The sequence below is a fragment of the Erithacus rubecula genome (assembly GCF_903797595.1).
Source record: "Erithacus rubecula genome assembly, chromosome: 15".
NCBI lineage: Eukaryota > Metazoa > Chordata > Aves > Passeriformes > Muscicapidae > Erithacus > Erithacus rubecula.
In genome coordinates this window covers 18185080-18207455 of record NC_136667.1, presented here as the reverse complement: position 1 = coordinate 18207455, position 22376 = coordinate 18185080, and the positions used below count along the sequence as shown (strand labels likewise).

Sequence of the window (22376 nt, the reverse complement as noted above, 5' to 3'; positions counted from 1 at the left end):
AGCCATTATTTGAATAATAGGAGCTCGATGCTGCTGGTTTAAAGGGATTTAACTCCAACCTAAAAGCCTGGAGTGCTGCAATTTCCTGATTAATTCTTCCCAATAAAACAGGGATAAAGCCTCTCCTGGCCTTGCCCCTGCTCTCCAAACTCTTCTGGGTCTCTGAAGTTGACTTAAATCCCACCAAGGTATTCCCAAGGCACATTCCCATGTCCTGTTTGTCATTCCACCCATCCCAATGGAAGATTCTCCATCAGAGTGATCCCAAATTCCTTCCCCACCATCCCATTATTCCATTTTCCTCTGGCTGTTTCCCCTTTCCTGGGTAATAAAAACCATCCATCCCAAGCTGGCCTCTTGGGAACATCCCATTATTCCATTATTTATATGTTTGGAATGAATCTTGATTCCATCCCTCTGTTTTTTCTCCCTTAATAAGCTTTTAATCCATGCTGGAAGTTCAACAATCCCCCCTTGGCTCCAGAATTTCCTTAAAAGCCTCTTGGATGGCCTTGATCCAAAAGCCCTCAGGAAAATGGAATAACTGCTCTCCATTAGCCACAAATTTGTGGACTGAACATAAAAGCAAGGGATTCTCCCCCCATGTTTATTAGAAAGGTTTTAATTCTGCTTTTTTAATTATGATTTCGATTTTATTAACACACAGTCACAGTTCCTAAATGGAATTTGTAAATGTGCTCAGGTAAACCATTTATTCCATGGGAAAAAAAAAAATGCACATTTGGGATTAATTATGACTGGTGCCAAATTGGCCATTAATGAAGCTTTAGGATTAATTAGAACCAGGTGCAAATTTCTCAGGAAGGGCAGGAAACCGTGCAGAAAATCCCTTTTATTTTGGTAAAAAATGTGCTTATTCCTGCAGCTCCCATATGGAACATCCCCATTTCCCCCTTTCCAACAATATTTCAGGATTAAGGGTAATTTTCACCTCCCTCTCCACATTGTCTTAATGGGTTTCCAGGGAAAACTCCAATAGCAACCAGCTCCAACCAGGCAGAGTTGCCTCATTCCAGCCCCCTTTGCTTCCAACAAAAGCCATGGAATTAATAAAGCATTTGGGAATGACTCCAGCCTTTCCCTCCTTCCCTGCAAGCAGAAAACAGGTTGTTGATCCCATTTTCCAGCTGAGGCTTTCTGGGATGGAGAGCAGGGAATATCCCTCAGGCTCTCAGGGTGACTCCTTCGATTTTTCCAATGGAAAAAACTCCTTGGGCTGCTGTGATGCCCCAGGGCTTGATCTGATCCCAAATCCCAGGGAAGTGATGCACCAGGACAGTGCTTTGTCCCTGCTCCCACAGCTCATCTTGGATCAAAATTCCCTTTCAACAATTCCCAGTTTTTGGTGGTGCAGGGACATCTCTTGCTGAAATCGGGATGAGGTTGAGCTGGAAAACTTTTCCATGGATCAAGGGGGAGTCACATTACTCCTGGCTTCCAAAAGGCAGGAAATGTTGGGAGGAGCCCAGATATTTTGGAAGAACCTGACTGGGCTCATGGCATATCTAAGGGGAAAATCCCAGGGAATGACTTTTCATGGGACAGAACCACAGTGCTCGTTTTCCTGGCATCCCTCCCCAGTGGGAGCCTGGATGTGGAACACCAGAATTCCATTATTTTGGAGCAGAATCCAGACCCACATGAGGATGTGGATCTGGAACTCCAGAATTCCATTATTTTGGAGCATGGATCCAGACCCACACATGGGTGTGTAGGTGTGGATATGGAACTCCAGAATTCCATGATTTTGGAGCAGGATCCAGACGCAGTTGTGGGATGTGGAAAACCAGAATTCCATTATCTTGAAGTATGAATCCACACCCACATGAGGGAGTGGATGTGGAACTCCAGAATTCCATGATTTTAGAACAGGATCCTTTCCCAAACCTTCTCCCTTGTTTCCAGGTCCCGTTGTGCGAGGCCAACTCTCCAGGCAGCTCTCCAGGCACTGCAGCCTTCCAGGTAAATCCATGGGAAAGGAAATCCTGGGAAAAATCTGGGAGTGGGTGAAGGTGGAACCCCAAACATTTGAGTTTCACCAGTGCCTGTGATTCCGAAGCACTTGGTGGCTCATCCATGGAATATCCCCAAGCCACTGTGTTCTGGATTTGAGGCTGGAATCGGATTCCTCAAATTTCCCTTTGAAATCTTCCCAAACCCAGGGAAGCAGCGAGTGCCCACCTGAAATTTGAAATAAAACAGGATTAATGAATTTTTACTGGAGCAGAGCAGCATGTGGTGGGGTTTTTTTGATCCCTGGCATGAGGAAAAACCAGGACAGAGCATCTCCTCTGTCCCAGGGATTAACCCAAAATCCCAGAGGTGCTGGAAGAGGAACAAATTTCCAGAAAGCTCAACCAAGGTGTGCAAAGCCTGTGGAAGGAGCAAAACCTCCCTGGCTCCTGGAGCTGCTCCAGCCCCTCCTCCTCTCCCCAATCCTATTAGAATTAGAGGGATAGAGCTATAAGAGGAAAAGTCCATCCCCAGAGCAGCACTGGCAGCTTTAAATCTTTAATAAGCACCAGCTGCAGGTCAGCACGTGGAAAAATGGGAATTCAGTACCCTGGAGCTTTGCTAGAATCTTTGGGAATACCTGGAGATATGCAAATGAAATTAGGAAGTTTCATTTTTGCTCTTATTCCAGAGAAAATATTTCTCCTTCCACTCATGTGCCAGGAATTCCATTCCAAGCCACTTTCCCGTGTCCTGTCTGGATGTTGTTATGCCCAAAAGGTTTTGGGATGTCCCACTGGGATGGAATTCAGCTGGAATTCCCTCCTCCAGGATTTTGGGGTTTAACTGGGTGCAAAACCAGCTGCTCTGGGATATTCATTGGGATTAGGAATGGAATGTTTCCAGTGACCACAGAGCCTCTGAGTGAAGCTGGTGGTCCTGGGGAGAGCCAGGAATTGCCACAATTAATGAGGGAGGCCTCATTAATTAATAAATGGGCATCTTGCTACCTTCTCCTAGAAGCTGCACCTTCTCCTGGATCATAATGGATCCTGGAGCTCCAGCCTGGCCATGGCTGAGTGCTGGAGTGGGATCATCCCGTGGGCACAGAGTGCCATGAATGCTCCAATTCCACAGCTCTTCCCACCAGGCAGGCAGGGAATCATGCAATCATCCCCCAGAAAGATCACCCAGCACAATTCCACTGTCCCAGGATGATCCAAGCAGCTCCAGCCTGGTTTAGGACACTCCCAGGGATCCAGGGGCAGCCACAGCTTCTCTGGGAATTCTACCCCAGCACCTCCACACCCTCCCAGCCAGGAATTCTTCCCAATATCCCACCTAACCCTTGGATGGGGCAGGAACTGCAGCTGGATCCATCTGGGCTATGTGGCAAATAGAAGTCTGGAAATGCCAGGAAAAAAAATATTAAAAAAAATATGGAAAACTGATGCATTAATCCCAGTGTGGGATGAACATTTCATATTCCTCCAGTTTGTAAATCCATGTAAATGAGGCAAAAAAAAAGGAAAGCGAGGGACAGAAAGGTTTAGGAAAAAGATTTAGGAAAAACATGAGGAGCAGCAATTCCTGGTGGGAAAGGGTCACCCCAAGAAGGGTTTGGGATTTTCGTGATCATTCCTCACCCTGGGAACCCAGCGTGGAGCTCTGGGAGATGCTGTGGATTCTCTTCCCAACCCCCACATTCCCTCTGCAGCATTTCCTTTCTGATTTTCTCCTTTGGGTGTTGATTTTTAGGAAGCTCCTGGCTCAGCCTTCCCGTTCCCGAGCCTTTGGAACCAGAGCAGAACCCCAAAAAAGCCATGTCCTCTTCTGAGCCCATCCTGGACCTCAAGGGAGACACGGAGGAAGCACTTCCAGGTGAGAACTGAGACTTCCAGGTGGGAATCAGCACTTCCAGGTGAGAACTGAGACTTACAGGTGGGAATTGGGACTTCCAGGTGAGAATTGGCACTCCAAAGTGGGAATTAACACTTTCAGGTGGGAATTGGCACTTCCAGGTTAGAACCAGCACTTCCAGGTGGGAATTGACACTTCAAAGTGGGAATTAACATTTCCAGGTGGGAATCAGAATTTCCAGGTGGGAATCAGCACTTCCAGGTGGGAATTAGTCCTTCCAGGTTAGAACCAGCACTTCCAGGTGGGAATCAGCTCTCCCAGGTGAGAAGTGGGGCTTCCGGGTAGGAACCAGCACTTCCAGGGTAGAATCAGTCCTTCCAGGTGCGAATCAGCATTTCCAGGTGGGAACCAGCTCAGGCTCACCGGGAGCTGCTCCTCTTGGAAGAATTCTTGGCAAAACTTTGCCATCCATGCAATCCCAATAAATAGGCAGGTCTTAGAATCATGGAATTTTTCAGATGGCAAAAGAACCCCCCAGACCATTCCCAGCCATTCCCAAATGTGGCACTAACCCTCGTTCCCAAATGCCACATCATCAGGGATTTTAAATCCCTCCAGGAATGGGAACTGTGCCTGGACTGGAGAAACTTTTTTGGGGAATAAAGGGTTTATCCAAAGGGATTGGCTTGGCCAGGAGGGAAAGCTGCTTTTGAGCCCTCCCACCCCAGCCAGATGTTGTGCTGATGTAAAGCAGGATGGCTCCCATCATCAAGGGCTCTGTGCCATCACCGGGATTTGACCTTTGGTGTCTGAATCCGTCATAATTCCCATCTCAGCCATAAACTGGAGTGGCTGCTCTAGAAAAGCCAGAGGGAATCGAGGGGACACGCAAAGCCTTGGCTATGGGATGGCTGCTGCACTTCCAGGACATCCCACAGCTCCTCCTGCCCATCCCATCCCTAGCACCCCAAAGGATTTGGGGAGGGGATGCAGGGAAAAGCAAAACTGGGCATGGAGAGAAGGCAGCGAGAGCTGGGAGACCTTTGGAGAGGGAATTTGGGAGATTTCAGAGAGGGAATTTGGGAGACCTTTGGATGGGGGATTGGGAGACTTTGGAGAAGGAATTTGGGAGACTTCAGAGAGGGGGATTTGGGAGACCTTTGGAGATGGGACTTGTTGCTCTTTTCCCCATTTTCCTGGGAATGCCAGAACTGGAGCAGATTAGAGCAGATGTTTGATTAATCAGTGCCAGGGAATATCCACTGCTATATCCACTGCTAAATGTGTGTATTTTATATATATGGATAAAAATAAGCAGGAAAAAAAAGTACTTGGACTGCACAGATCCACAGGAAACAGCCTAAAACCGATAGCAGAGCTCCCAAAAAAACCCAGAAAATGGAATGTTTTGGAAACAAGAACAGCTGCACAGGGGATGGATTGAATTGCAGGAATCAACTGTGATGAAAGCAGCCAAAATTCCAGCCCCAAACACGCTCCCCTCGCTCAGCATTTGGGCGTGGGCCCTGCCAGCTCCAGGGAGGGCAGGAAATCAGGAAAATCGGGAGGAATTGGAGATGAAAGGCGCCCTGGGATGAACCAGGAGCGGTAATTAGGTGCTGATGGATATCGGCTCGCTCAGGGGGTGGGGTGGCGAGGGCTGATTTAGATCCCAGCGGGAGCTGGCCGGGAATTAAAGGCACAAAAAGCTCGGACGGGTTTGTTCCAGCTCCAAGGGATTGAAGCGCTGGATAACAAAAGGTGGCAGGAGTTAGATCTCCATCTGTCAGTCCTGACACGCAGGAGGATTTAAAGGCTGAAAAGGTCGGAATTGCTCAGCATCCCATGCTCGGGAGTCATGGAATAGAATCCCAGGCTGGTTTGGGTTGGAAGGGGATTTAAAGGTCATCTAATCCCCCCCGCCACCCCGTGCCATGGCAGGGACATCTTCCACTGTCCCAGCCTGGGACTCCTCCAGGGATGAGGCGATGCAGCCCCGGATTCCAGGCCGGAGCCATTCCCACATTCCAGCCATTCCTGTGGGTATCCACCAGCGCTCAGCAAACACTGATTTCATTTAGATGAAGGATCTCTAGGGCATTTCCTGCAGTCACGTTGTCCCTACATGGAACGAGATGCTGCAAAAGCAAAAATCCTGATAAAACTGGCACGCGTTCCCAGAGCAGCCCCTGGATCCCTGGGAGTGTCCAAGCCAGGCTGGGCAGGACCTGGAGCAGGGATAAAGAATTCCCTGCCGCGGAATTGGATGAGCTTTGAGGTCCCTCCCAACCCAAACCATTCCAGGACTCCACGGTTCCCATAAAGATGGAATTGTGAGCACATCTCCCATAATTCCTGCAATTCCTAACCTTTTCCTCACAGAGAACCTGGGAGGAGCAGGGGAGCAGAGCTCCTGCCCACCGAGGGACACTGCAGGGAGTGCAAAACCCACGGAGCACACGGGACCCAGGCCAGCAGGTACCAGTGCCCACCTTTCCTCCACCTGCACCTTCCCCACAAGAAACCTCAGAAAAATCCCCAAAACCCCTGATCCCACCTTGCCTGTTCTGGCAGCACCTGTAAAATGGAGAAAAATCTGAATTTCCTTCCCAGGCCTCCAAGGTCTTTCAAGAGCTGCTTTTTGCTGTTGGGATTTTTTTTTTTTTTCCCCAACTTCTTGCTGAGCTTTTCCAACAGTAGGAATGCATGACAAAAGGAGAATCCAGGGAGAGCTGGGCTGGGTTTTCTGCTGTGTGTGTCACGAGTTTGGGGCTCCAACAGCTCTCTCCACCTGAGCTTGGTGCCTCCTGCCAAGGGGTCAGGATTCCCTGGGGATGCAGCTGCTCAGTCCATCCCCCTTGTCCAGTCACTCCTGGACCTCAGAAAAATCTCTCACTGGTTATTTTGGGAGAAATTTTGTCTCTGCAACAAATGGGGGAGAAGGGGAAGGGGAAGGAGAAGAGGAAGGAGAAGGAGAAGGAGAAGGAGAAAAAGGAAATCCTGGAGCCCGATGGGGTGTGAGCAGCACATCCCTGATTTGGGGTCCCCCAGGAACGAGGGAGCTGAGGGATGGAAGCAGCAAACCCAGAGCTGTGAGCCCGGGCCCAGCTCCTGTCCCCGAGCCGCAGGGTGGGGACACTGTGTGCTCGCCACAGAGCCGCCGGTAATTGCCCGCAGCAGGATCCCGGCGCCGCCGCGGGCGGCTCGGAAGCGCCGCTGCCGGGTTTAATTGGAGCCCTAAAGTACAAGCGGCTGCACCGGGGAGGGAAAATCTGTGGGAGAAAAAAATGGGAAGAATCAGCCGGGCTCATCCCTTTCCCCACATCGGGATTGTGGGGTGTGCTTGGATCACCCGAGGGGTGACACCCCTCAAAGCTCCAAATGTGAGCAGGGATGAAGATGAGGGGAAAAAATGGGATGTCTGTCCAAAGCTACAGGAAAGAGGAAGGCACAGAGCTGATGGAATAAACCCAGAGAAATCCAGTGAGCTGCTGGGATAAACCCAGAGAAACCCGGGGAACTGCTGAGAGCTGGGGGTGCTCACCTGGAGAGGAGAAGGATCCAGCAGAGCTCAGGGTCTAAAGGGGCTCCAGGAGAGCTGGAGAGACAAGGGATGGAGGGACAGGACACAGGGAATGGGCAGGGATGGATTTTGGGATTTTGGGCAGGAATTCCCAGAGCAGCTGTGGCTGCCCCTGGATCCCTGGAGATGCCCAGACCAGGCTGGACACTGGGGTTGGAGCACCTGGGGCAGTGGGAGGTGTCTCTGCCATGGCAAGGGTGGCACTGGATGGGATTTAAGGTTCTTTCCCACCCAAACCATTCCAGGAATTCTGAGGGAAATTTTAGGGATGTGAGTTTGTAGCTGGCGCCAGCCAGAGCGCCCAAAGGAGATCAGGGTGGTGGGAATTGAGGAATATTCAGGAGCCATTCCCTGGAAAACTGGATTTTCTCTCAGCCTGGTGACCTGAACAGTTCCCTGTGCCTCAGACAGAAATAATGGGATGTAAAATTTAAAGGTTTGGAAAATAAATGTTATCCTGAAGCAGCCACAGTCATGGGCTCCAGGAGCTGAGATGCTGGAGAGGAACTGCAGGATTTGAATTCATTCCCCAGCTCAGCTGAATTCCTCCTGGGAATTTGGGTGCTTAAATTCCCCAGCCTCAGCTCCACATTTCCCAAAAAGCAGCTCCCAGGTTCACAGATAAGATGATTAAAGCAGCTCCAAGGCTTCATTCCATCACTCAAAGAATTTGGGGCAAAGATTCATCCCTGTAACTTCCCAGAGAGATTTGCCAAAGAAAATCCAGCCTTCAAGGGTTCTGCTCCTGATGGATGACAATCCTGCTCCCCACCTCCAGCAACAGCAGAGGCTCAGCAAATGTCAAAAGAGGAGTAAGGAAAAGGGGAAAATAAATCCAAGCCTGTCCTTACAGAAGTTTTCAAGGAAAAAGAAAATTCCCCTTATTTTCTGCTTCTGTGCAAGGGGCAAATGTAAGGTGGGGGTTTTAAATAGGAATTGTTTATTCCTTGTTTTGTGCCTCTGCCACCAGGAGCATTTTTAAAATAATTCCCAGCAGGTTTCTCATTTCTCTCATATCCCTCAGCTTCCTGAGCACCTTCATCTCACTCATCTTCCTCATCTCCTTCATGTCCTCTATCTCCTTCATCTCCCTCATCTCCTTCATCTCTCTCATCTCTCTCATATTTCTCATCTTCATCTCCTTCATCTCCCTCATTTCCCTCCTCTCCTTCACCTCCTTCATCTTCCTCATCTTCTTCATCTTCCTCCTCTCCCTCAGCTCCTTCCTCTCCTTCATCTCCCTCCTCTCCCTCCTCTCACACTCCACTCTGCTTCCCTCCCCAGCCCTGCAGGAGCTGAAGCAGAGCCCCAGGATGAGGCAGGACCCTCCTGACTCCGCCAATTTTGGACCCCCCTGCCCTGCTGAGCCCATCCCAGCTCCACCCCCGGCCAAACCCACCCCTGGCAGGGACACTGAGGCGAAGGATCCCAGCCCCACCAACTCCCTGCCATGGCCAGAAGCTCCTGAGGAGCTCCCAGCCCGCCCCAACACCCTGGACTTCTCCAAGTCACTGAAGAAGCTGGAGGAGGTGAAGCAGGCAGGGCAGCGGCGGGGCAGCGAGCAGGGGGTGGTCAAGGAGAACGGCCTGGGGGTCACTGTGGCCACCAGCACGGCCACCAGCACGGCCACCAGCGTGGCCAGCAGCGAGGAGCACCGTGCTCTGCAGTCCGAACTGGGCAAGTGCATCGAGGAATTCCGCAGGATCAAAATCCCTGTCGTTTTTCCCAACAAGAAGAGGCAGTGGCAGAGCGAGCTGCTGAAGAAGTACCAGCTGTGAGAGGAGATCCCACGGCAGGGAATGAGGTTCTCCAGCTGTGGCACAGCTGTGGCTCCCAAAAGGAGGAGCAGAGGTGGCTCCTGAAGGCCGTCCAGATGTTGGAAGGGTCTCAAGCCTGTTACCACCATCAAGGGGATGCTCCGTGTTCTCGGAGACACAGGCACAGCTGGAGGGAGCAGGATGAGGGAGGATGGCCAGGGTGATGTTCAGGACCAGCAGAAATTCCCACATTTCTGAATTTCCCTGGCGTTTCAAACAATAAAATTGAGTTGGTGTCCGAAATGAGCTCCAGTCTCATAGATATGGGAATAGGAATAACAGCTCTTTACTAGGAAAATTAAAATAGAAATACAGTATTACAAAGAACAATCCCAAACCCTGCCAGAGTCAGAATCCAAGCTGACACCCGTCAGTCAGTCAGGGTGGTGGCAGCAGTCCCATTCCATGGTGGCTGCATCCTCCTGCAGTGGCAGATGTGGTTCAGCTGGAGCAGTGCTCCTGGAGAAGGTGCAGTTTCCTCTGAAGGTGCAGGGATGATGTGGAAGGGTCTGGTTTTCCTCTGGAATGCAGTGGAAAGAAGGTGCTTTGGTGTCCAAAATCTCAGTTTTCTCTGGGTAGGAAAGGCTTGGCTCCTCCCCTGGCTGGAGCATCTCCCAGTGGGATGATGGAATTTTATCAGTCATGCCCTGGGACTCAATGGCCATGAACAGGAGATATCTCCTGGAGGGATGATGGGCTGTGGGAAGATAAAGATGATTGCCCAGCTGGTTTAAAGATGGCCCATTAGCAGATAATGTGTGCCAGGAGATCAGGGGCACTGCCACACCTGGTTTTACCAGATGGTGATAGAATCCATACTTTTGGTATTTCACATCTTTCATTGCAACTCAAGACATCCTGAATGTCAGGGAGAAGAATTCTGAGTTTAGACAGAGCCTGACTCCCCCTGAGCACGGGATTGGGAACTGGGAATTCCTGCTGTTGATCCTCTGGGTGATGCTGGAAGTCTTGGGTGCTCTTTTCCTCTTTCCCAGAGATTTCCCGTGGTGTTTCCCACCTGCTGAAGGTTTGGGAACAGCTTCTGACAGGTCCATGCAGAGATTCCTGCCAGGAATTTGGTCCTGGGAAGGAGCAGGGATGGGAAATCACCAGGACCCAGCTCCTTCCCAAGGGAATGAACCCCCCTGGATTGATTTCCCACAAATACCTCAGCTTTCCTGGAGCAGCAGGAAGCCATTAATTATTACCCAGTGACAGTGTTCCCTTAATTGAATGTCATTATCCCTTAATTAATTAAACACCAATTAATTACCTGGAACATTGCATGACACGCAGCAAATGCCATCAGCTGCTGGAGACAGAATAATTTAAACCTGGCCCAAATAATAATGAGCAGGAATCGTCCAGCAAAGGAAACAAGAAGGATTTTATTCCCTTTGGGATTTGTGGGGGGGAAATAACATTTCTAATCAAATCCCTTCAGGGAAACTGGAAGAGTTTTGCTTTCCAAGCGTGGCATCACCCTTGGATTCCAAGCTAAAATTCCAGCAGCTCAGAGCTCCTTTCACAGGATTCACAAAGGAATTGGGATGTTCTAGGGGATAAATGTGGTTGCCTCACTTGGCTGTGAAGTATTTGGATTTGGTGGATTTTTCATGCAGGAAAACCTTTTTTTTTTTTTTTTTTTTTTTTTTTTTCTGTATGGTTGGTTTTTTGTTTGTTTGGGGTTTTTTTTGTTGGGTTTTTTTGGTGTTTTTTGGTTTTGTTCTTTTGGTGTTTTGGTTTTTTTTTTGTTTTGTTTTTGTTTGGGTTTTTTTGTTTTGTTTTGGGGTTTTGTTTGTTTGTTTGGGTTTTTTTTTGTTTTTGGTGTTTGTTTTTGTTTTTGTTTTTAATTCATGATCTAAGCAAATTTCAGGAGCAGATCTGAACTTCCCATTCTGCTGCTTCAGGAGAAATCCCCCCAAACCATCACGGGCTGGATCCTTGTAGGAACTCTGCTTTCCCAGCTGTAATAAAACCCAATTTTTCCCTTTTTTGGGCGGGCATTTCGTGACAAAACCTCCCCACAAACTGAGGACAAAGCCTGGGAGAGGGGACAGGACATCCCTGCTTTTCCCAGGACCCCGGGAAGAGGGATGCTCCCGCCCAGCCAGGCAGGAGTTAAATCCCTGGGGATGCTCTGCCAGCCAAGCGCGGTAATAACCGAGCTCAGAGAGCGCTAATGGCCGGGAGGGGGGATTGGAAACGGATTAGGTTTGATTTTAAACCCGCACGAAAGGCTGGAGCAGCTCCAGAGAGGGGAGACACGGGCACATGGAATAGGAAAAGGAATTCTGTTCTTCCCGAAGGATCCTCCTGGATAAATATTTCTGTTTTCAAACACCTCCATAACAGCCAAGTGCCCGATTTTCTTATCTTTTATCTCTCTTTTAGGGCTGTCTGGTCCTTTCTCCAGGCTCCAGGAAGCTCCAGCTGCCAGCAGGAAAATCCACCCAGTGAAAGGGAAAATTGGGGATGGGGCTTGGGGGAAGCAATTTTGGGTTCCCAGCGTTTTATCCCCCTCAGGCTCCTCCTCCGGGCTGTTTCTGGAATCAGCCCAAGGCAGCAGGGCTGGGAAGGGCATTGAGGTGGCAGAGGGAAAATTGGGACGAACTTTAGGGTCCAGAATCCCTCTGTTTGGTGCCACAGGCAGAGCAGGAATGGTTTAAGAGGGAATTCCTGGAATATTCAGCACCCTGCACTTCAGAACTGCTCATTCCCATGTCCAAAGAATGGATCTGAACCATTCCTGGAGCAGAAGTAAAGGATCCCTGCTCTGCTTTAACCCACCGAGGCATTCCATCGATCCCAATGTTCTCCCAGAGGGAATCTGCAGCCTCAGCTACAGCAAACAAACCCATTTTTAACTCTTCTGCAGATCGTTTGATTTATGTCTGTTTTCCAATTACTGGGAGACGAAGATCAGGGTCAATGGATTTTTCAGGGAACTCTAAATCAGGGGAGAACTTTGTGTTAAAGAGAAAAACCTGGATGTGATCCAGATGGGCAGGAAAAAGCTCCGAGGTGAGGACAGAGAACACAGTGAGCCCAAACTGGGAATAATGGACAGGGAGCAGAAATTTCCCAAAAAATCCCAAGTTTTCAGCAACACCTGCAGGCAGGAGGGGGAGCCCAGCAGGAGCAGGGTCCCTGTGGCTCTGGGCAGCTCCAGGAGTGATGGATGGAGCTCATCAGGAGAGAGGGATTTGTTGTCTGCATGGAAGGGACTGGATCACTTCATCCCTGTTTTATTAACACCAGGAAAATCCAGTGGGACTTTGCCTGCATGAGGAAAACTTATTATGGGTTCTAATGAACCCCCTGCTGAAAACTGCAGGGAAATGAAACTGTTTTGGGTGGCTTATTTATTTATTTTTTTAAAAAATTATTTATCACTATTTTATGGTGATGAACTGTTTTCCTGGGATTTGCCTCACCAGGCCAAGGCCAAATCTTCCCTCTGTTTTTCCAGAGGGTTTCCTGCTCTTTCCTTATTTCTGCTCTTTGCTGTTCCCATTTCTCTGTGGAACAGGCACCAGCCTTGGAGCCTCATCCCAAAGTTTTCCATGGAAGCTGGAAAAATCTCTGCAGAGGAAAAAAAAATACTAAGGACAGACAGAGACCCCAGATCCTGGTTAAATCTGATTATTTTCCTGCTTATTGCTGTGTAATTCTGCAGCAATTCCACATCTCCCACTGGAAAAAAACAAGGGAAATTAGGATGAGGAGGTGCAGAGGGATCTGGCTGCCATTAAAATGCAGGGACAGCCCCACTGCAGAGGAATTAAATAACACTCACTCAGAAGATGAGGAAGCATTTCTGGAGCAGCCATGGAAAACTTGCCAGGAAGTTTTCAGCAGCAGAAATCAGCTCAGGGAGAAGCTCCCAAGGTAGAAACTCATCCCACAACCCAAAGAAACCAAAATCCAGGCAAAAAGTGATAAAGAGTTCTCTGTTTGGCAGGAAAACTGGGACCAGAAGTCTGGAGCAGCTCCCAAAAAAAACCCCACCAAGGTCTGGATTATCCCCAAAACTGCAGGACTCAAAGATGGAGAAAAGATGTAATTTCAGTCTCCTGAGAAATGAAAATCACTTTATTGGGACTTTTTTTTTTTTAAGATAAAAGATGAAATCTCCCAACATTTTGCAAAACACTGAAGGAAAATATTGGAACAGGGAATGTCTGAGCTCAGGTCCTGAAGGAGGAGCCCTGAGTGTGCCAGGGAAGGATCCAGAGCCAAGATCTTTGGGTTTTCCAGCAGGAAACTGCCCTGGCTAGGGCACAGAGCAGATGGTGGGAGCAGGAACAAGAGAGGAGCCCCACAGAGAATCCTCTGGGCAGGAGAGAAAAGGCACAGAGGGGATTTGCAGATGGGGGAAAAAAAATAAAAATAAAAGGTTGGGGTTTATTTATTTCAGGAGCAACCTAGACAGAGAAAAACATTATTGGGGTGGGTATAAATCTGAGATTGGGATGATCCTGGCAGATGGAATCACTGGGGATGCCTGCAGAGGATGGATTTGGGATTAGGGTGCTGGAAATATGGGGCAGGAATGGGGTCATGCCACCATGGGTGGGACAGGGCACAGGAATTTGGGGTGAAAGAGTTAAAAGTGTCACCACCAAAAGGTCTTTGGGAAAGTCACAGCATGGGAAGGACAGAAGGAATTGCCAGAGGGTTGAGCCCAGCTGGGAATTTTATCAGGAGAGATAAAATTCCTCTATTAAATCCTTTATCAGCTCCATAGGTGCCCTTCAGAGCAAAGCCAGGGACATTCATCACCCCTGGGAAAGCATTCCCTGCAAATATTCCAAATATTCCAGAGCTCGGCTGTGGCTTGGGAGCTGCCCAGGTTTGTCATGCTGGGAGGATCTGCAGGCGGAACTGGGAATATTTGAGGTCCAAAAGATGGAGAGGAGGGAGAGAGGTGGGATTTAATGGGATCAGGAGGTGGTTGGGGGGGATTTAGGGCTCACCCATGGCAGGGACAGTTCCCACTGTCCCAGGCTGCTCCAAACTGGAGAAGGGAAAAAGGGAAGGGAAGGGAAGGGAAGGGAAGGGAAGGGAAGGGAAGGGAAGGGAAGGGAAGGGAAGGGAAGGAAGGGAAGGAAGGAAGGGAAGGGAAGGGAAGGGAAGGGAAGGGAAGGGAAGGGAAGGGAAGGGAAGGAAGGGAAGGGAAGGGAAGGGAAGGGAAGGGAAGGGAAGGGAAGGGAAGGGAGAAGGAAAGGAGAAGGAAAGGAGAAGGAAAGGAGAAGGAAAGGATTTGTTCCCTTCTGCTGCTCCGTGTCGAGCTGTCACCTTGCATTTCACGCTCTCCAAAGCCGAACACAAAGAGCTTCTGGCAGCAGCTGCACATCCCGGGGCTCCTGAGCAGCATTCCCAGCTTGGGAATGGCACGAGGATGCCTCTCACCCTCTGCCCCTCCCAGAGAGCTCCTGCTGAGGGATGGGGAGATGTGGGAGAAGATCCGTGGGTGAGCACAGGAGATGGGGAAGGTGTGGAGCAGCCTGGAAACTCTGCCTTTTCCTGATAAACAAGAGTTAGGGGTGAAGTGCTGACATGATCCCAAATGCCAGAGATGCTATCCCTACTTCCCAGCACTAACAGATGCGCCGGGGGCAGAATTCCCATTGCAGCCAGAGGGATGAGGCTCTGGCTGTGCTCAGAGATAACTGAGCTGTGCTCCAACCCCTCTCATTCCATCTCCTGCTTCCCAGGCTGCAATACAGGATGTGACCAGTCACCATCTGTTAAACCAGGTGGGAGATATCTCCTGTTAATGGGCCATCTTTAAACCAGCTGGGGCAATCATCTTTATCTTCCCACAGCCCATCCTCCCTCCAGGAGATATCTCCTGTTCATGGCCACTGAGTCCCAGTGCATGACTGATAAAATTCCATCATCCCACTGGGAGATGCTCCAGCCAGGGCAGGAGACAAGCCTTTCCTACCCAGAGAAAAACTGAGATTTTGGACACCAAGGAACCTTCTTTCCACTGGATTCCAGAGGAAAACCAGACCCTTCCACATCATCCCTGGACCTTCAAAGGAAACTGCACCTTCTCCAGGAGCACTGCTCCAGCTGAACCACATCTGCCACTGCAGGAGGATGCAGCCACCATTGAATGGGACTGCTGCCACCACCCTGACTGACTGACGGGTGTCAGCTTGGATTCTGACTCTGGCAGGGTTTGGGATTGTTCTTTGTAATACTGTATTTCTATTTTAATTTTCCTAGTAAGAACTGTTATTCCTATTCCCATAACTTTGGGGGCTTTGGGTGGGCTCCATACATCCTAGAAAAAGCTCCAGGATTATCATTCCTGGTACTTCCCAGCGCCTCTTCCACATTATCCCAGTGAAATAAAAAGTTGGGGTGTACTGGGAAAAGAATCCAACTCTAAATGGCCAAAAAAACCACAAAAATTGCAGTAACAATGGCCTAGGGAGCCCTAAAATCTGCACCTAAAATCAGCTAGAGAAGTTGCCAGGCACCTGGAAAAATTTTGCTATTTATAATTTGTGTTAGCAAATTATATATAATATATACAATAGTATATATAATCAATATTGTATATATTACAAGTCTAATATAATACATATAATATTATATATTTTATGTTTTTATAATTGTATAAACATATTATACATTACACAATTTATATACATATTGTGTAATGTATTATGTATAATGCATAATATAATGTTTCATATTATATTACATTACATTGTATTACATTATATATTCTATTCTATTAATAACATTATATTCCATTATATTATATTCCATTATATTTATTTTATATAGAAATATTTATTCTTTCTAAATTTTTATATACATATATATATATATATATATATATACACACATACTTTTTTTTTCCTGTCCAGCCCCTGTTGATTGGTGTTCCCAAATTAACAGACCCAGATCCATTCTTTTCCCTCCTTTTTTTGCTCCTATTCCTTGGATCTGAGGCATAGAGCCATCACTCCTGGGAAAATATTTTTTTCAGGGAGTTCCAGGCAGGATCAGGGATATTCTCTCCCAGACTGGGATTTGTTTCCACTTTTCCCAGCCACAGCCTGGGAGTGAGCATGGCATGAGGTTGGAAACGAATTTTTGGGAGGTGCAGCCTCCTGCACATCCCAAATTCCAGGATGGAACCCCCACAGCTGGGCAGCAAAGAGGCTTCTCGTGTTCCTGGCTCTCTCCATGCCAGGATTCTGCAGGATAAAGCATTCCCTGCTGCCCCAGGGAGGGAGCAGACGCTGATTTTCCAGGCAGGAATGCTGAAAGATTGATGGGATGGATTCAACCATTGGTGGGATCCACAAATCCATCCTGGAGTTGCTCTGTCCTCACACTCCAGAGCTCCTCCAAAGAGCAGCTCATCCAAAATGCATCCAGAGCCACATCAGGAGGGGCCCTGGTGGGCTGAGCTTTATTTTACCTTCCAAATATCTTCCTGTCTGCTGCTCCTCTCTTTCCCAAGGAATTGTGCTCCACAAGGGATTGTGCTCCAAGGAATGCACTGAGAGCCCCAAAATGATGGATCTGTGTGTGGGGAATCCCACAAAACAATAAAATTCCAAAGGGGAATGGGAGTTTTGGGGGCTTATTCCCAAAAGAAAATGGGAGTTTTGGGGGCTCATTCCCAAGGAAAAGGGGAGTTTGGGGCTCATTCCCAAGGACAAGGGGAGTTTTGGGATGGGAGCAGCAGAAGCCGGGCCGGGCTGGGCTCTGCAGATTCCCGGGCGGAGCCGAAACGCCGCGGGAGGATCCGCAGTCGCTGATTTATGGAGCGGCTCCCGCAGAGCTCGCTCTGCCCCCGGCTCAGCGGGGCGGGGCAGGCGCCGCCGGGGTGTCACCGGCTGGGGTGGCACTGTCACCATCCTGCTGGATTTGGGGTGGCACTGTCACCATCCCACCGGCTGGGGTGGCACTGTCACCATCACTCCAATTTGGGACGGTACTGCCACCTCTCTCACCATTTTAGGATGGCATTGTCACCTCTTCCAGCACCTTGGGATGGCATTGTCACCTTTCTCACCATTTTAGCATGGCACTGCCATCATTCCCACCATCTTGGGGTGGCACTGTCACTCTCCCAGCACCTTGGGATGGCATTGTCACCTCTCCCACCGGTTTAGGATGGTACTGCCATTGTTCCCACCCCTTGAGATGGCATTGTCACCTCTCCCACCCCTGGGAAAGGCAGTGTCACCTCTTCCCATCCTCATCACCCCCGGGCTGGCTCCTCCGTCCCCATCCCATGTCCCAGACACGGAGACAGGACCCTGGGATGGCACAAAGTCACCCCAGGAGTGCCAGCCTGACCCCTGGCCCCTCCCAGCCTCTGGAATTCTGGAATTCTGCTGCTTCTGCCCCGCCGCGAGGATGAGCCCTAATCACTGCTCATAATTAATTCGTTAATTAATTCCACGAGCAGCACCCTGAACTGCACCAACATTTGGCTCTGGACCCAAACCCTGCTCAGACTCTGCTTACAGAGGCTGAGTGCTGCTCCTCCCGGGGCAGTTAATTAGTGCCGGTTAATTGGGCTGCTCGGGGGAATTCCCGCTGGGAATGCCGGCGGGGCTGGGCTCGCAGCCCTGGGATGAGCGATGCTCTCCCTCTGCCCTCCTGCCAATCCAGGGCATTTCTCCCTGGTTTTGGGGTTTTTTTTCCCCCTCATTTGATGGGCAGGCTGCAGGTTCTGGGTGATAAATATGATAAATATGATAAATATGATAAATATGACAAATATAATAAATACCCACTCGGTGTCAGCAAAGGTTCCAGCTGCTCTGAGGAGCTGCACCAGGGCTGGGGCGGTGCCAGGAGCTTCTGAGGGCAAATCCTGGAGTGGTTTGGGTGGGAAGGGAAGGAAAGTTCATCCCATTCCACCCCTGCCGTGGCAGGGACACCTCCCACTGTCCCAGGCTGCTCCAGCCCCAATGTCCAACCTCTCCTGGGCACTGCCAGGGATGTGGAGACCTCAGGGATGCTCCCACCTGCTGTGGGATGGGCACAGGGAATTTTGGGATGCAATCCCTGCTGTGGGGTGGGCACAGGGAATTTTAGGATGCAATCCCTGCTCCTTTAGGCTGGCACAGAGAATTTTGGGATGCAATCCCTGCTGTGGGGTGGGCACAGGGAATTTTGGGATGCAATCCCTGCTCCTTTAGGCTGGCACAGAGAATTTTGGGATGCAATCCCGTCTGTGGGGTTGCACAGGGAATTTTGGGATGCAATCCCTGCTCCTTTGGGCTGGCACAGGGAATTTTGGGATGCAATCCCTCCCACTGGGGCTGGCATTTCCCTTCCCAGGATGCAAAGGTCACACCCGCTGCTGCTGCTCCGTGTGCCCTCCCTGCTCTCCTTCCTGCTGGGATGAAGGTTTGGGAAGGCTTTGATCTCTCACCCTGCTGGCTGCAGCCCCCAGAGTCTCCTCTCCCCAGTAGGGAGAAATTATTGTCTCTCCCGGGAAAGGCTGGAGCTGCTCAGTGCTTCTAAGGCACCTTATAAAACCCTGGAATTATTTAAGCTGGAAAAGGCCTCTGGGATCATCCAACCCAGCCTCCAGCACTGCCAAGGCCACCATGTCCCCAAGTGCCACATCCACACTGATTAAGTCCCCAGGATCCTCCCAATTCCACAGCTCAGTCCCTACACTGTGAAGAAAAACTAGGAAGAAGCTGGGCTGGGAATTCTAATTCCACATCCCAAAAAAAACCCCAAAACCCCTGCAGAGGGTTCTCCCTGTGGGATGCTCCATCCTTGCTGCAGGGGGCAGAGCAAATCTGGGAATGCTCAACTGTTGGAGCTGCCTCTGGAGGCAGGAAAGGAGAGGCACAGGGTGGCTCTTGCCTCTGCAGTTTGGGGATGGATATCCAGAGTGCAGAATATTTTAGGCTGCTGCTGGTGGAAGATTTTCTGGCAGTCAGGAGGAGCTTGGAGCAGTCCCAGCCCCTTCCCAGGAACACTGAGAGCTCCTCCAAGGTCGGAGCTGGAACTCTGCCTCTCTCTGGTTGTGCTAATTAACACCACCGAGGAGGGAGAACACAGATATTAGCGCTTAATAGCGATTAATGGGGCTAATAGGATTCTGTCAGGTTTGTTTGTCGCCGTGGCTTCCCGAGCCTGGCAAATCCAATAAAAAATCCCAAATAAAAAACCAGATTGTTTTAATATTTCAGTGTTAGTAGAAACCAGCAGGGGACAGTTCCTGCCACCGGGAATTTGTTGCAGCTCAACCCCAGGGATTGGGGTTTTTCATCCATCCCAAGCACGGCCAGATCCTGTGGGAAGTGAACAAGAATTTCCTCCTTCCTAAAAAACTGGGAAGGTCAGAGATTGGTTTGGGATTGGTTTTCCCTGATCCTGAAATCACAGCAGGAAAGGCTCCTCCCAGCTCTGAGTGAGGACACAAAACCTCCTTGTCCAAAAATCCTGGAGCCGCGAGCACCGGGAAGAGCCACAGTGGCCACACGTGGTCCTGGCACGGCAATTTTGGGATGCAGGGGACATTTCCCGGGGCTCTGGGGTGGATAAAAATCTGATAATATCTGGAGTGCCAGAGGAGAGAGAAATTTAGCCCAGCCTGGCCGGGAAAAGCCGAGCCTGGGAGGGTAAAACCCAGACGGGGAGGGTAAATCCCAGCCTGGGAGGATAAAGCCGAGCCTGGCCGGGAAAAGCCGAGCCTGGGAGGGTAAAGCTCAGACTGGCCAGGTAAAGCCCAGCCTGGCCAAGCGCGGGGCTCTGCTGCCCCAAGCGCTGCGTGAGCGAACAGCGCTGGCAGCTGGAGCCGGGAGAGAAGGGATGGAGCTGGAAAACACCCGGGATGGAGCTGAAAAATATTCGGGATGGAGCTGGAAAACACCCGGGATGGAGCTGGAAAATACTCGGGATGGAGCTGGAAAATACTCGGGATGGAGCGGGAAAATACTCGGGATGTTACTGAAAAATATTCGGAATGGAGCTGAAAAATATTCGGTATGGAGCTGGAAAACATTCGGGATGGAGCTGGAAAACACCCGGGATGGAGCTGGAAAATACTCGGGATGGATCCAGAGGAATTTCGGGCAAACGAAGGATCCAGGGGTGAAGATCTGGCTTATTCCCTGCGCTGCTGGAGGGACAATTTTGGGACAATTGTGGCTTCGAGCCTACACACTCTCCCTGATGCCAGAAAGGGAATTTTTCATGGAATTTTTACCTGGTTTGGCTTCACCCATCCCCAAAACCACCCAGAGCACACACACCCTGTCCCCTCCAGCAGCAATTTGGGATCCCCATTTTCTCCAATCCTGCACCCTCGTGGTGCTCAGGAAAGCGGGGATGGATAAATCCCAGTGGTCCCTCCATCCCGCAGCCCCGGAACACCAAAAATGAGCCCAAAAAAGGGAGCGGGCTCGAGGAGGAGCAGCTCTCCCTGCCGGGGCCCCTCCGCTCGCACATGCCAGGGAGCGCTGGGTCTCCTTGGTGATGGATTAGGGGATTAGAGGGCTCAGGTGAGCCCTGCGCACGCGATCCGGTGACAACTACGGGAATAACCCCGGGAAAAACTCCGGGAACAGCTCCGAGCCCAGGAGAGACCAGGCACCAGCGGGAAAGGGAAGAGCCCCCGTGGAATGGGAATTACGAGTGACCCCAAGGAATGGGAATGCTGAGTGTCCCCATGGAATTGGAATGTTGGAATGCTGAGTGTCCCCAAGGAATTGGAATATTGGAATGCTGAGTGTCCCCAGGGCATGGGAATGCTGACTGTCCCCAGGGAATTGGAATGTTGGAATGCTGAGTGTCCCCAGGGCATGGGAATGCTGACTGTCCCCAAGGAATTGGAATGTTGGAATACTAAGTGTCCCCAAGGAATGTGAATATTGGAACATTGAGTGTCCCCAAGGAATAGGAACATTGAGTGTCCCTAAGGAATGGGAATGCTGAGTGTCCCCATGGGATGGGAACATTGGAATGCTGAGTGTCCCCAAGGAATGGGAACACCGAGTGTCCCCAAAGAATTGGAATATTGGGATGCCGAGTGTTCCCAAAGGATGGGAAAATTCAGTGTCCCTAAGGAATGGGAATGTTGAGTGTCCCCAAGGAGTGGGAATGGTGACTGTCCCCACGGAATGGGAATTCTGAGTGTCCCCGTGGGATGAGAACACTGGAATGCTGAGTGTCCCCCCAATGAATGGGAACATTCAGTGTCCCTATGGAATTGGAATATTGGAATGCCGAGTGTTCCCAAAGGAATGGGAACATTCAGTGTCCCCAAGGAATGGGAATGTTGAGTGTCCCCATGGAATTGGAATATTGGGATGCTGAGTGTCCCCAGGGAATAGGAATACCCAGTGTCCCTAAGGAATGGGAATTCCGAGTGACCCCAAGGAACTGGAATGCTGAGTGTCCCCAGGGAAATGGAACATCGAGTGTCCCCAAGGAATTGGGATACTGGAACGCCGAGTGTCCCGTGCCCGGAGCTCTCCCACCCCAGCTCCCTGTTTGCCGTGCATTATTTGAACATTCATCTTGTTCAAGCACCACTCCAGCGCCGCGGGACGCACCCTATCTCACAGAAAAGCACCCAGAGCCTTCCTCCCCCTGTCCCTCACTTTCCCCCGCGCCTGGATTATCCCAAATAAACACTCACTTAGGGTAATGGTTAACTTTAATGGCCGGGGCAGCAGCGGGAGGCTGGAGGGGCTGATAGTCCGGGATCCAATAGGGGAGATAAGGGCAGGGTTTGAAGGGCAGCGCTCGTGGCCGCTGTCACGGCTCTGGGAACATTCTGTGCCACCTTCCCCCAAAATCGAGATTGCTCCGGATTGATATCTCCCAGGAGCAGAGCACTCAGTTGCTGTAAAGTTGTTTGTTGTAAAGGCACATCAGCCTCACAAGGCAAACAGGGCTAAAGTCCGTACTGAAAAACTTCCAGCACGCAGCCCTGATTAGAAGTGAAGTCCCAATTAGAAATAGAAACAGCTCTCTAATTAAATTTCTAATCTCTCTAAAAGAAACCTTCTCTCTTTGAAGTTGCAGCAGCTGCTCCTGGCTTCTTCCAGGTGATGATGGTGAGAAGGATGGGAGAAAGATTTTACCCAATGAGCTAAAAACAAAAATCTGAACTATTTCTTCTA

General features: G+C 50.1%; 1 protein-coding gene across 2 annotated transcripts; it reads left to right on the top strand.

Moving 5' to 3' along the window:
* Positions 1-1255: 1255 nt before the first annotated feature.
* On the top strand, positions 1256-9992 carry LOC306808508 (uncharacterized protein). Of its 2 annotated transcripts, none has more exons than XM_079319153.1 (5): positions 1256-1789; positions 1852-1983; positions 3733-3855; positions 6217-6312; positions 8702-9992. In XM_079319153.1, the coding sequence occupies exons 3-5, from the start codon at positions 3798-3800 to the stop codon at positions 9193-9195; spliced, it is 648 nt and encodes a 215-aa protein (XP_079175279.1). In that variant the 5' UTR covers positions 1256-1789; positions 1852-1983; positions 3733-3797; the 3' UTR covers positions 9196-9992. The 2 variants fall into 2 exon arrangements, with proteins under 2 accessions (XP_079175279.1, XP_079175280.1); XM_079319154.1 differs by having other exon boundaries at positions 1256-1799; positions 1856-1983.
* Positions 9993-22376: the final 12384 nt, after the last annotated feature.

Bases quoted from the DNA above. Each gene is read 5' to 3' on its own strand.
- LOC306808508 (XM_079319153.1), top strand. From the start codon at position 3,798: ATGTCCTCTTCTGAGCCCATCCTGGACCTCAAGGGAGACACGGAGGAA. The intron at 3,856-6,216 runs GTGAGAACTGAG...TTTTCCTCACAG, and splicing joins CACGGAGGAAGCACTTCCAG to AGAACCTGGGAGGAGCAGGG. The intron at 6,313-8,701 runs GTACCAGTGCCC...TTCCCTCCCCAG, and splicing joins CACGGGACCCAGGCCAGCAG to CCCTGCAGGAGCTGAAGCAG.